We start from the raw sequence: 12377 nt of genomic DNA on the forward strand, positions 1-12377 counted from the left end.
AGACATTAAATGCATGAATGATACAAATCAGTATGAAATTGCAGTTGTGGTAAGCACTGACTGTATGGGGCTTAGCCCAGCACAGCCACAGTGCAAGTGGGAAGTGGCTGTTCTTATGATTTCATGACGGTTTAGGCTTTAAATATTTCCAGTTATGGCCTAATAACAATACTGAAAAGATTTCCCTGGATTTGTGCAGTATTAACTGTAGAAGATTTGCTGCTTTTGGAGCAGTTCTTGTTGTGGGAGTGAAAGGCTGTTTATATGGAGGTTCTGTCCAGGTGTTGCTGAGGCTGAAGGTCTCGCCAGGTCACTGGGGCCAGGAGGCCTCCTTTGGGAGGTCCCCCAGTCCTCAGTACATCGTGGCCTTGGCCTGTGCTCTCAGGTCCTGGTTGTTGGGTGTTGGAGTCCGCATACTTTGTGGAGGGGAGCAATGAACTCTGACAGTTGAATTTGCTCTTATGAAGTAGTGAGCTCCCCATGCTCCCAGGGTGCAAGTGGGGCTGGGGGTAGAAATAGTGTGCAAAGACAAGCTTCTTCAGGCCGCATTTGCAGAGCCGTTGACCTGAGAGGCAGCAGAGGGGCCATCACCAGTCCTCCAGGGCAGCATAGGGTGAGCCTTCCATGCTGAGGGTGTTACTTGAGAAAAGTTGATTCCCTGTGTGTTTCTGATGGCCGGTGAGGGGGTCAGAACACAGGTGCTGGAGCCAGACAGACCTGGGTTCAAGTCCTGCGCACTCACTGTTAGGCCTCAGGCAGGTTTCTTAATCTCGCTGACCTTCAGTTTTCTCCTCATCCTTCACAGAGTTGATGGGAGGATCACAAGACTTGAGGAGGGTAAATTCTTGTCTTATAGTAAATCCTCAGGAAGCCTTAGTTCTCTCCCCTTTCCCTTATCGTGGTCCTCAGTGTCTCTGCTCCTGGGAGTCAGCTGGGTTCAAGTTGGCACAAAGTTTGCATTTGGAACAAAGCTGCCTCCTGGTCCTCATCCCCTCACCTCATGCTCAGCACCAGAGGACGCTTTTGTTGTGGTTGCAGCAGGAATGGGATTTTCAGGATTGCCATTGCTGAATCCTTGGGGAGGTAACTGAGTTACATTTTTAAGAAGGGAGAGGAAAAACACAGTCAAGAGAAAGAATAAATCTGTAGATTTAAACCTACTTAAACTTGGAACTTCTGTACAAGGGAAACTATTTCTAATTACTAAAATTTTGGAAACGTGGAGCCACTAGAAAGAAAAGAAGTGGAAATGGCTCCTATGAGAAGTGCTAGCATATGTTTCTGTGATTTAATGATTTCCCGTAACAATGTGTAGCTATTTTAAAAGCAGACGAATGACTCATGGTATCCAGCACCAGCAGTCCACTGTGATGGCAGGAAGCGTGTACTCCGGGGAGGCAGGCTTGGGTTCGACTCACATCTCCATCATTTACCAGCTATGTGACCAGGAGCGAGTTATACATCCTTTCTGAGGTTCCTTTTCCTCCTCTATAAAATGGGTTGTTGTAGAGACAAGTAACGTAATGAACCTATAAGTCATTGCAGTGCTCATTCATCCATGCAGAAAAACCATAACTTTTATATTAAGTACCTGGTTAATTACCTTAGTAACAATTCTTCGTAGTTTAATAGTAAACTTTTAAGGCTATAAATTTTCCTGTGGTTACTACTTTGGTCTGGTCCCATAAATTTTAATATGTAGTGTTCTCATTGCCATTGTCTTCGAATAGGTTTTTTATTTTATATGTTTTGCTTTTTCTTTGACCTAAGAGTTGCTTTTGAGTGTGTGTGCGTTTTCCAAATGGTTAGAATTTTTTCTATATTTATTGTTAAATTCTAGACGTAAAGTAAGATCGCAGAATGTGGATAATATGGCCTTTACTTTTTGGAACTTACTGAGCTTTTCTTTATAGTCTAGTATGTAATCAATTTTTGTAAGCATTCCATAGGTATTTGAAAAGAATTATATTTTCATTTATATAACACCAAGCTTGTTAATTTTGTTACTAAAATACTATGTTCATATATACACACATACATACATATATCTGTATGTATATATTTTTATATTGTACATACACATGTGTATACACACACAAATTCTAGAAGGGACACGCCAGTGGCTCCCTCTATGGTTGTGGCTTTGTTGATTCATTTTTCATTTCTGGCATGTTTTTGCTTTGTGTATTTTGATGCAATGTTGCTCTGTGAAATTTGTAATCATTAGATCTTCTCAATCAACTCTGCTTTTCATTAATATCAGTCACTCCTCTTTGCCTTGTTCAATGTTTTCTGCCTTGAATTCTGCTTTATATCACTACTCCTGCTCAACTGCACCAGTATTATGGGTATAGTGGCAGTACTTATGGGGGGCTGCTGGAAGGGCATGCCATCCATTGTCCGTGCACGTCTCCAGAGAGACTGAACTGCGGCCCTGCAGCAAGCCCGTCAGCTGAGATCTGTGTAGTGGATCATGCTGCACAGCCAGTCCTCTTCTCCCATCCCTGGCCAGGTGGCTTGTCCTGAATTCCCCCTGGGGTGATGTCATGAGGCCATGTCAAGGCTCAACACTGGCCTGTCATAGTGATGTTATTGTATCACACGTTATTTTCTTATTAAGCACCCTCAGGAGAATGCTCTGTCTAGCCTTAGTTCTTTGTACCAAGGACCGTTGCTTTTTTGATTTCTTCTCTTGTCCTTTATTTATTTTATGATATTGGGGGTGTGTATGTGTATGTGGGGGTGTGTGTGTGTACAGATAGATAGACAAATAGACGGACACACAGCTAAGTGAATAAATGAAAAACTGAATTCAATCCAAATAGTGTTCTCCTGGATGTAACACCTTAGACTTATTAAACTTCATTGGTTGCTGAAAAACACAAGTATTCATTCATCACTTTCATGTCCTGTTATTTTCCAGTCGGGTTACAGGTAAAAACCCTTGTTGCTGGAGAGTGTATGGACTAGAAATGCTAAAATCTTGCCAGCATTCATTTGGTTGTGGCTCAGATGTTTGATTTATAATTGAGCAGTCTCTGTGAAAAATTAGTAGTCAGGATTGGAATTGAAGTCCAAACAGGATCTTGGTTTTCCATAAGTCACCCTTTATACCTTCTAACAGAGCAGTGCTGTTTTGTGCTATTTTGTTCTGATTAGTGGTGAGCACCTCCATCATTAAATGTCTTCTTTAATTTTAGGGATCTATCTGCTGGATTTAATCTACATCGATTCTGCATATCCTGCCTCAGGCAGCATCATGGAAAATGAACAAAGATCCAATCAGATGAACAATATTCTCCGAATAATTGCTGATTTACAAGTTTCTTGCAGCTATGGTTAGTACCCTCGGTTGTTGGAATTGTCCAATCTTACATCACTGAAACTTGGCTCCAGCACCTTATCGGTGAGAAAGCTCTAGAAACCCACAAAGCTCTTCATTTTAATCCCTTGAGCATCAAATATTTGCTAGATCTTTTACACACAGGCTTGATCTTCAAAGACTGTGCAAACTAGATGTTACCACCTATCGATTACAAATGAGAAAACTGACACTGAAAACAGTTTAGTCATGTGTCTAAGATCACACATCTAATGAGTGGCAGAGTCCAGTCTGTCTGGCTTCCAGGTCATTCATTCATGAAGAGCTTTATGGGCAGCTCCTGAGGGCAGATTCAGGGACCCAGCCTCCTTCATCCTGTGGCTCTGCCATGTCCCGTGGCCTCAGAGTCCTTCTCTGAGCTCTACATCCAGCTGGCGGATGGAGGAAGAGAGAGACTCATACAAGAGTGGGTTGGTTTTATGGGCCAGACATGCAAGTGGCACACGTCGCCTCTGCTGAGGGATGCAAGGAAATGTCATCTAGCTATGGTCCTGGAAGGAAAGGGGAAAGGACTGGGTAAAAACTAGCCAGGCTCTGCTACACATGACCAGATCCAAAGTGTGACCATGATGGTGAGTGTCTGAGATGGATGGAGGAGATGGTTGTTGGAGATGAGGTCAAGGAACTGAGAACTCAGAGTGCTAGATGGGTGATCCATGTAGACACTGATTTCCCCCAAGATGCCAGTGGACTTGGGGGTGTGGAGCTCCACTGGGAGCCAGGTCTCCAGTCCTCCAGTGAATGCCCAGAGGGCCATCAGGAGAAGTCAGCAGTGACAAGAGGAACGGGTGGTAGAGGTGCAGCAGTGTGCCTCTGTGGAGCAGGGTTTCGCAAGAGGGTGGAGGAGTCTGGGAACAGCAAAGGGGGCCAAGAAAGAAAAAAACCAACCTACCTACAGTATACAGGGCGTGAGAAGCACCAGCCTCCGTTTGGGAAGGCCGCAGGGAAGCCAGCATGGGGTTCCTGCAGGGGGCATTCACTGAAGCAACAGGCCCACTCATGAGCCCCGTACAAGCACCCCAGGGTGGGGTGAGGTCTGCACTTCCAGATCAGCTCTCCTTCTGACCGGAGGAACAGGGAGGGGACTGCGTTCCCAGTTCAGTCGTCACCCGCTGAGGCCCTTTCCTTGAACAAGCACATGGACACTCGTCCCACTGGCCAGCAGAGCAATTACAGACGTGGCTTTGAGGTCAGACGGACTTGGTTCAGATCTCAGCTGTGCCTCTTGAAAAGTCACTTTCTCCTCTCTACGTCTGAGGTTTTCTCGTCAGTAAAAATGAGGACATGGTACGTGCAGAGCCTTGAGCATGGCCCGACGGTTCATTAGTGCTCAGTGCACGCTCACTGTTACTGCTGTCATCTCCACCTACATCTTCGCTGTTCTCAGCTTCTTGATGAAGCAGGAGTCATGCCCATTTCAGAGACGAGAACACTGAGGCTCTAGAGAAACAAAATGGCCTCCTTGGCATCTCACAGTGAAGGGGCAGAGATCAGGTGCTCCTCGCAGGACTGAGCGCACCTCCCAGAAAGCGAGGACCCTTCCCCACCCTCCTTCCTGCTTCTCTTCACAGCTTCCTCCCCTCCCTCCACTTCTCCCCTTAACTTGTTCTGTCCCACCCTGTGGGGAATGGCAGAGAGCATCGTGGAGGGTTTTTAGCCCGTTCAGGAGTGTGGTGACCAAGAAGGTCTGCAGAGAGCAGCTGGCATCAGTCACTCCAGGAAAGAGGCCGTGCAGTGTGGCAGAGGCCTTGGGTGACCTGAGATCCAAGCCTGGCTCCGCCACTTCTCAGTGTGGTGACCTCTGCAAGTTGCTGGAGTTTCTTCCTCTGTGCAGTGGACATGTTATTTCCCCCAAATGAGGCAGATGTGAAGGTTAACGATGACTCCTGGAGATCACCTGGTACAGAGCCTGGCACAGAACAGGTGCTCAGGTGTCTAGGCCCCCTCCCTTTCTTCTCAGGATGCAGCTGAACTAGCTCATGGGCCAGACTCTCGAACTTTGCCAGAATCTAGGTTGGGCTACACACCAGGCTGGATGGGGTTTGTGCGTTCATTCTTGCATTCTTGTCTTGCGGGGGGTGAGCAGGCATGAGAGGCTTCCCAGGTACCCCAGTGGGAGCCTGTTTTAGGGCACAGACATCTGGCTCTGGTCTTTTCTGGAGGTCATCTTTCCCCAAAGACCCATCTTTCCCCAGCCAAGGAAGTGTGGTGATCTCAGAATGGTGACGTCTGGGGGGCACTCCTCGAGGACAGAAGCCAGGCCTGATGACCCCTCAGTGCCCAGTGCCCAGCACAAGGCCTGGTCCAAGGGACCATCAGCAACTGTTGAAAGACTGAGTATATGTCTCAATACCCAAGGAGCATCTAGCCCTGAAATCAGTGATTCCTACACTTCTCATTTGGGGCCTGGAGATGGGGAAAGACTGAAGCCTCTGGGTTTTCTCCACCTTTTGCAGATCACCTCACAACCCTGCCCCATGTGCAGAAGTACCTGAAGTCCGTACGCTACATCGAAGAGCTCCAGAAATTTGTGGAAGACGACAACTACAAGTAAGTGCTGGCTTTCTAGCCTGGCCCTTGTTGGGACCAGTGAATCACCACCTGCAGGGCTCACGGAAGGTCACACAGCAGCACCCTCACGCCAGCACACACGAGCACATGGGCGTAATGTGACCTCTGACCCCAGAGAGCCTGCAGTGGTGCTGCCTGAGCATCTCCTCCCACAAGCCCTGCCCCAGCCCGACGGCCCCATGGTTCTGAGGAAGGTGTTTTGTGAACTTCTCAGCTTGGCTTCTCCAAATTGCGTGGGTAGTGTGAATTAGGACTCCATAGCTATGCATGGTGCAGGCTGTGTGCCCAGGGGTCTCACGAGCGACCCCCCCCACTCATGGCACTGGGTGGAAGGGCAGCTTTCTAGCCATGTCTCCAGGCCAGCAGACAGAGTTCCCCAAAAGCCTGTTGCATGGACGAGACAGCTCCTTGTGGTCCCAGCTTTCTGCAGGGTACTCACCAGCAGGCGCCCCATCCCCATCCCATGCAGCCCTTATGGAGTAGACCTAGTTCCCATGAAGACCTCTGCCGGCCCTGTGGCCTCGTCTTCCACACACCCTGCTCCAGCTTTCGGTTCTTCATTTGCAGCACCTGGGAATTTAGCCAGCATTTCTATGTATTTAGAGGGAGAAGGAGCATTTTCCGTATCAACTCCGTCTGCCATATTGATTGGATATCCTCTTGGCTCATTTTAAGCTTGAGGTCAAGTAAAAGCCTCAGTACTTTCTCATATGACCTGATATTTCAAGGCAAGTCTCAGCCATCTTATAATTGATCATTTACCCACTAGATGTCAACTTTACCTCTTTAAATCTCATCTTACTGATTGCTTCCAGTATACCATGATTCCTTCGAATCCTGTTATCTAACATATTTTTTATCTTTTCCAGTTTTGTATCTGAAAATTTGATCAGCTTGATTACTTAGTCTTCATCTAAGTCGTTGAAAACTGTAGAAAACTGTGGCCACTAGAGATACCCCTGAGGTTACCCCCGATTCGTTCACCAGGACCTTGCGAATGGCTGTTCAAAGAGCTCCACATCTGGCCAGCTCTACAGTAGTGGTTTTCAGCCCTGACTGTGAATCAGAGTCACCTGGGAAGCCTTCTGACCATCCAGATGTCTGGGGTGGAGACTGTGAATTTGTATTTTTTAAAGCTCCCTTGGTGGTTCTGATGATTGGCCATCTTTGGGAACATAAGACATAATGTCTTTAGTTTTATTGTATAACATTTTGTTAAAATAGAATATAATATGAAATTTTGACGTATTACATAGTAGTAACAATAGATGAAGGCCAGAGATTACCATTAAAATTATGTTTTCGGGGCCAGCCCTGTGGCGTAGTGGTTAAGTTCACGTGCTCTGCTTTGGTGGCCTGGGCTTCACAGGTTCGGATCCTGGGCGTGGACCTACACACTGCTTATCAAGCCATGCTGTGGCAGGCATCCAACACATGAAGTAGAGGAAGATGGGCACGGGCGTTAGCCCAGGGCCAATCTTCCTCAGCAAAAAGAGGAGGATTGGCAACAGATGTTAGCTCAGGGCTAATCTTTTCCTCACCAAAAAAAAAAAAAATTATGTTTGCCACAAATTGAGCTCATTTTACTTACAAAGCATTTGCTCTTCCTGAAAAGAGTAGCCCGGAGTATGAAATTATTCCCACTTAGGTTCTGGGATAATATTTTCCATTCGTGTGCCAGCAGTGCGATTAAAGAGACAGTAGTTTTTCATTAACGCTGATATCCTTTAAGGAGAAAAATGGTCTATAAATACTTCTGACCATGAGATAATCCTTGGACAAGCTGCAGATCCTGAGTAATTACTCCTTCCATTCTGAAGGACATTGAACACCCCCAGCACTTAATGCTGAACAGTCATCTTGGAGTTTACAAAGGCTCTTTGTTGTGGTCCAAGCAGACAAACCCAGGGAGGAAGCCTGTGTCCTTGCCCCCCAGCCTAGACCGTTGAGGGGGTCCCTTCTCAAGGAGGCCCTGCCTCTGAGTGACACAGGGCTTGTGATTCTGCTTGAGTAACCCACACTCCATGGCCCAACTCATGCCCAGAGACCTGCTCTCCACCCCAAATGACGCAGAGGCTTAGTTATTACCTTAAGGACATTGCATTTCTAACACCCTGCCCCCATCTGCTTTGGAGACATTGTGCCAAGGCGCCCAACCTGTGCTTTGTTTTTCTCAGCCCTTAGTCTATTCTATTTTATTTAAGAAAAATTACCCAAATTCCCATCACCTGGGAAGCATGATCATTGGCATTAAATAAACATAATTTTGGACATTTTTCTATGCATAGAAAGTGCGTACATACATAGAGAAGGGTGGGCATATGGATGGGTGGAAGGATAGAATTTATTAAAATTGGATCATACTACACTTGCTATTTTTAATTGAAAGTATTAACTTTAATTTTATTTTGATTTAACCAGAAAAGGAACTGAATTAAAACGTAAGGAATTGCTGCTCGTCAAATAAATATTTCTCCACCACAAGAGATATTATTTCCTAAAAGAGCCTTCTACGATTAACAAAAGAGGTCAGGAAAAACATTCAGAGGTTTGAGTGCGTTAAGTTCTGTTTTAACTAGATTTCGCTTGTGATCAGGGTCAGTTGACTCTGGATAATTAAGATGAGAACATTAGCGCTCTCCCCCTTCCTTCACCTCCCCTTCACCATCTTCCAATTTTTGTTAGTTATATTAATATTACTATGTAGTCCAAGTTTATAACATACACATCATGTTCAGGAATCATAATTCCTACTGTTTAATGTTTTTAAACAGATAGATTCAATTCTTACCACCTGTTGTTTCTCCACAGCTTCTCCATTCCTGGAGTCTTTATTTTAAATCAATTCCTTATTTAGCTGGATTTCGTCATGACGTAGGTTTTCGCAAGTCCTGCATGCTCTGATTTCTTTCACAAGAGCTTCCCTGTCTGACTTGCTAGACGGGCTCCTTTGCGTCTCTCTCCCGGGACTTGCAGACCCTGTTCCATTGCCTTCTGGCATTGGATGTTGCTGGAGAGAAGTCGCAAGCCAGTGTGACCCTCTCCTCTTGTGAGTGACTTGTTTTGTCCACCTGGTGCATGAGGAAGTCCTTGAAGTCCAATAGCTTAACAAGAAGAATGCCTCAGAGGGGAGGGTTCGTTACCAAATTTCCCTGGAACATGGTGTGCTCTTTCTTCATTTCGGAGGAATTCTTTTGGTTTATATCTTTGACTACTTCTTCTGTGCCATTTCTTGGCTTGTCTCATTTGGGGATTCCAGGAATCCGCGTGTTGGATTCTCCATCTTTTTCATCAGCAGTCGCCAGGATGATCTGTATTCATTCAGTCCTCTCTTGTTTTAGTCCTTGATTTGTTCCTCTAGGCCTCCAGTCTCCCTTTCCATCTTACTCCTTGGTGTTATCATCTCATTTTTCAGGTCTTGTTTTATCAACTCGGGTTCTGAATAGGTTGTTCTACAGCTCCAAGCACTTGGGGTGATTTCCTTGTGTTCCCAGGGCCTGCCTTCTGGGCTGAGCAGTCTGGGCAATGCTCTAGTCCTTCCTCTCTCCTTTATTCGTGAGAGGATGTTTGCTAGGTCGCTGTACCATTTCTTTTCATCTTGCTCCATTGGAGAGGTTCCATGTGGCTATTCCATGGCTCAGATGGAGGGAGGTGACATCTGACCCACTGCCGTGGTGTGTGTGATGGGCTGGCTTTCCTCCTGCTGTGCTGTGAAGTCCAGGGGTTCTCTGTCTTTCCCCTCTTCTCTAGCCTGGGGGATGCAGAGCTCAGGCTCCATGGAGGCAGGGAGCAAGCCGTCAGTTTTAGATATGGGGGCTCTATTAAAAGGCCTACATCAGGGTTTCCTCCACTTAGTTGAAGGCTGTATCCCATTCCAGAAAGGGATACCTTAAGGTTTCAAATCGCGCCCCCATGGAGCCTTCATTTCCATCAGAGTATCCACTATGCTCTCCACCCATCCCACCCATTGCTTCCGAGCATCTGGAGCCACTCAGAAGAGGGAAAGGTAAGGACCCCCACTCAGACCTACTGAGAAGTCTCAGAGGGCAGGATAGGATTCGTGCCGTGTTACAACTCTTGGTCAGACTTCAGAATCCTCTTTTGTTTCTTGGCTGCAAGTTTCTGAATTTCATGGCTTCAGTTCATGCCCCTTCCCTTGTTGAGCAGCAGCTGGTGAGTTCTTTTCCTCCTAAGCCTTTATAATTGTTTGTAGGTTTTGTTGGGAGAGGGAGAGTCCATCATCTGGCTTCACTCTGTCATTTTCGCCCAGAAGTTCTTAATCAATGCTTTAAAAAAATAATGATAATATTGAGGTGCCAATTCTCATAACGTGTCCATTGCCTCGTGCCTGTCTGGGGGCATCTGAGAGGGAGTGCAGTGTAATAATTAAAAACTCCAGTTTAGGAGGCCGGATCTGTGGCCTAGTGGTTAAGTTCGGCATGCTCTGCTTCGGCGGCCTGGGTTCGCAGGTTCAGTTCCTGGGTGCAGACCTCCACCACTCATCGGTGGCCATGCTGTGGCAGTGACCCACATACAAAATAGAGGAAGATTGGCACAGATGTTAGCTCAGGGCAAATCTTCCTCAAGCAAAAAGAGGAAGATTGGCAACAGATGTTAGCTCAGGGTGAATCTTCCTGAGCAAAAAAAACAAAAACAAAAAACTCCAGTTTGGGGTCAGACAGTCCTGGGTTTGATCCCCTGCTCTGCCACTTGCCAGCCCTGTGAATTTGGGGAAGCCACTTAACTTCGCTACTCCTCAGTTTTCTCATCTGTAAGATGGGATAATAAACATCCCTAGTTCATGAGAGTGAACGTTGTTGAGAATGAACACATTTGTGCTTGGCAGACAATGGGCCATAATTACTGTTTTTACTGTGCCTTCCTTAACCATTATTTCTTGGTCATGGAAATCCCCTGGGGACCTTGGGGGGAAGTGGCTGTCATCTGGAGCAGACCTTGAAGTATTCATGGGTTCCGTGACTATAATAGCCCTTAACAGCAATGCACTTTGCCAGTTCCAAATGTATACATATTCACTTCCTCTCTGATACACCAGAGCCTGCTGATCTTGTGAAAATCTTTGTTTTCAGACTGTCGCTCAGAATCGAACCTGGAAGCAGCTCTCCAAGACTAGTCTCTTCCAAGGAAGATCTTGCAGGTATCGTAGCCACCTCAAGTGGGGACAAACCCACTAAGAGCCCAAACGTGCCTGTCAGGGTCGGCCTTGACTGTGGAGCCAAGGGTCACAGTTGAGAGTACAGGTTGGCAGACTCAGCTGTCCCTGTGCACAGCTCTCCCACACCAGCCTGCCCAGGTTCCTGATCACATGGGGCCCCTGGAAGAGCTTGGGACCCAACAGCCCCAAGAGAGGCAAGATCAGAGCCCCAAGGTGGGAGCGTGCACAGGGTAGAGAAAACCCCAGGATCTTCTCTGGGTCACCTGGACCCTTTTTATCAGGCCTACTGCCCAGGCTCGGATGACATGCCTTGGAGGGGTGCACAGGATGCCAGGGTATTTGGTGTCACCAGACACAGATGGCTCACCTTCCTGGAGCATCAGTTTTATTCGCATATTTGGGACACACACACACAGTGTCCCCTAGTGATTAAGGGCCCAGGCTTTGAAGTCACACTGGAGCTGTGCTGTTTTCTAGCTTTGTCACTTTACCTCTCTGATCTTCAGCCACAAGATGGAGGTAATACTAGCACTCACCTGATGGGTTGTTGTGATGCCTGGGCAAGTTCATGCCTGTAAAGCGCTCTGCGCCTGGGGGCACATTGGGAAAATGCCCGTGGTGGTAGCTGCTTTGTCCTTGTTACTGTCACGGTTTCCTTCCATCAGTATTCCAACCAACTCTCAGTGACTAGGGCTGATCTCTGCTGCTGCCTGGGGAGGGACTGGATTGGGGGCAGGGGTCCAACTGTACTTCCTCCTCCTGTTTGAGTTTGGGTCACACCAATCTTGGACAAGCAACTTTACCCCTCTGGGCCTCGGTTTCCTTACCTGTAAAATGGGGATAATAAAACTTCCATCCCAGGATCATTGGAAAGTCAAAATTGAAATGATATTCGGAAGGCACTCAGGGTAGAGTCTGATGTGCAACGAGTGTTGGGTGCGGGGGTGGCTGTTGCAAACTGCTGCCTGGTGTTTTGCCACCCCCCAGCCTGTTGACCAACTCAAGCCACTCTCTCCACTGTCTGGAGCCAGGCCAGTGCAGCAGGAGCGTCTCCTGTGGGCACGGACGCAGAGCCCACAAGAGCAGTGTTGCAACCTCTCACTAGGCCTGCCAAGCAAGGACTCTGCCCTGGCTCCCAAGTTTTCTCCAGGCTCCTCATCTTTTCCAGCCTCTCCTGGCTCCATTGTGCAGGCTGGACTCTGCCCCTAGCACCCCTGGAGGCCCGGTAACTTAGCAGAGGGAGACGCT

At 47.2% G+C, this 12377-nt stretch overlaps 1 protein-coding gene across 16 annotated transcripts in view; it reads left to right on the plus strand.

Annotated features, from left to right (window-relative positions):
• Positions 1-12377, plus strand: part of RALGPS1 (Ral GEF with PH domain and SH3 binding motif 1) — a 286272-nt gene that overhangs the window by 229430 nt on the left and 44465 nt on the right. For all 16 annotated transcript variants that reach the window (XM_058524068.1, XM_058524069.1, XM_058524070.1 and 13 more), the window contains 3 exons: positions 3201-3338; positions 5839-5932; positions 11044-11111. In XM_058524068.1, coding sequence (XP_058380051.1) covers positions 3201-3338; positions 5839-5932; positions 11044-11111 — 300 coding nt within the window. The remainder of the gene's footprint in view (positions 1-3200; positions 3339-5838; positions 5933-11043; positions 11112-12377) is intronic.

Source organism: Diceros bicornis, chromosome 28 (genome assembly GCF_020826845.1).
Source record: "Diceros bicornis minor isolate mBicDic1 chromosome 28, mDicBic1.mat.cur, whole genome shotgun sequence".
In the NCBI taxonomy this organism is placed as follows: domain Eukaryota; kingdom Metazoa; phylum Chordata; class Mammalia; order Perissodactyla; family Rhinocerotidae; genus Diceros; species Diceros bicornis.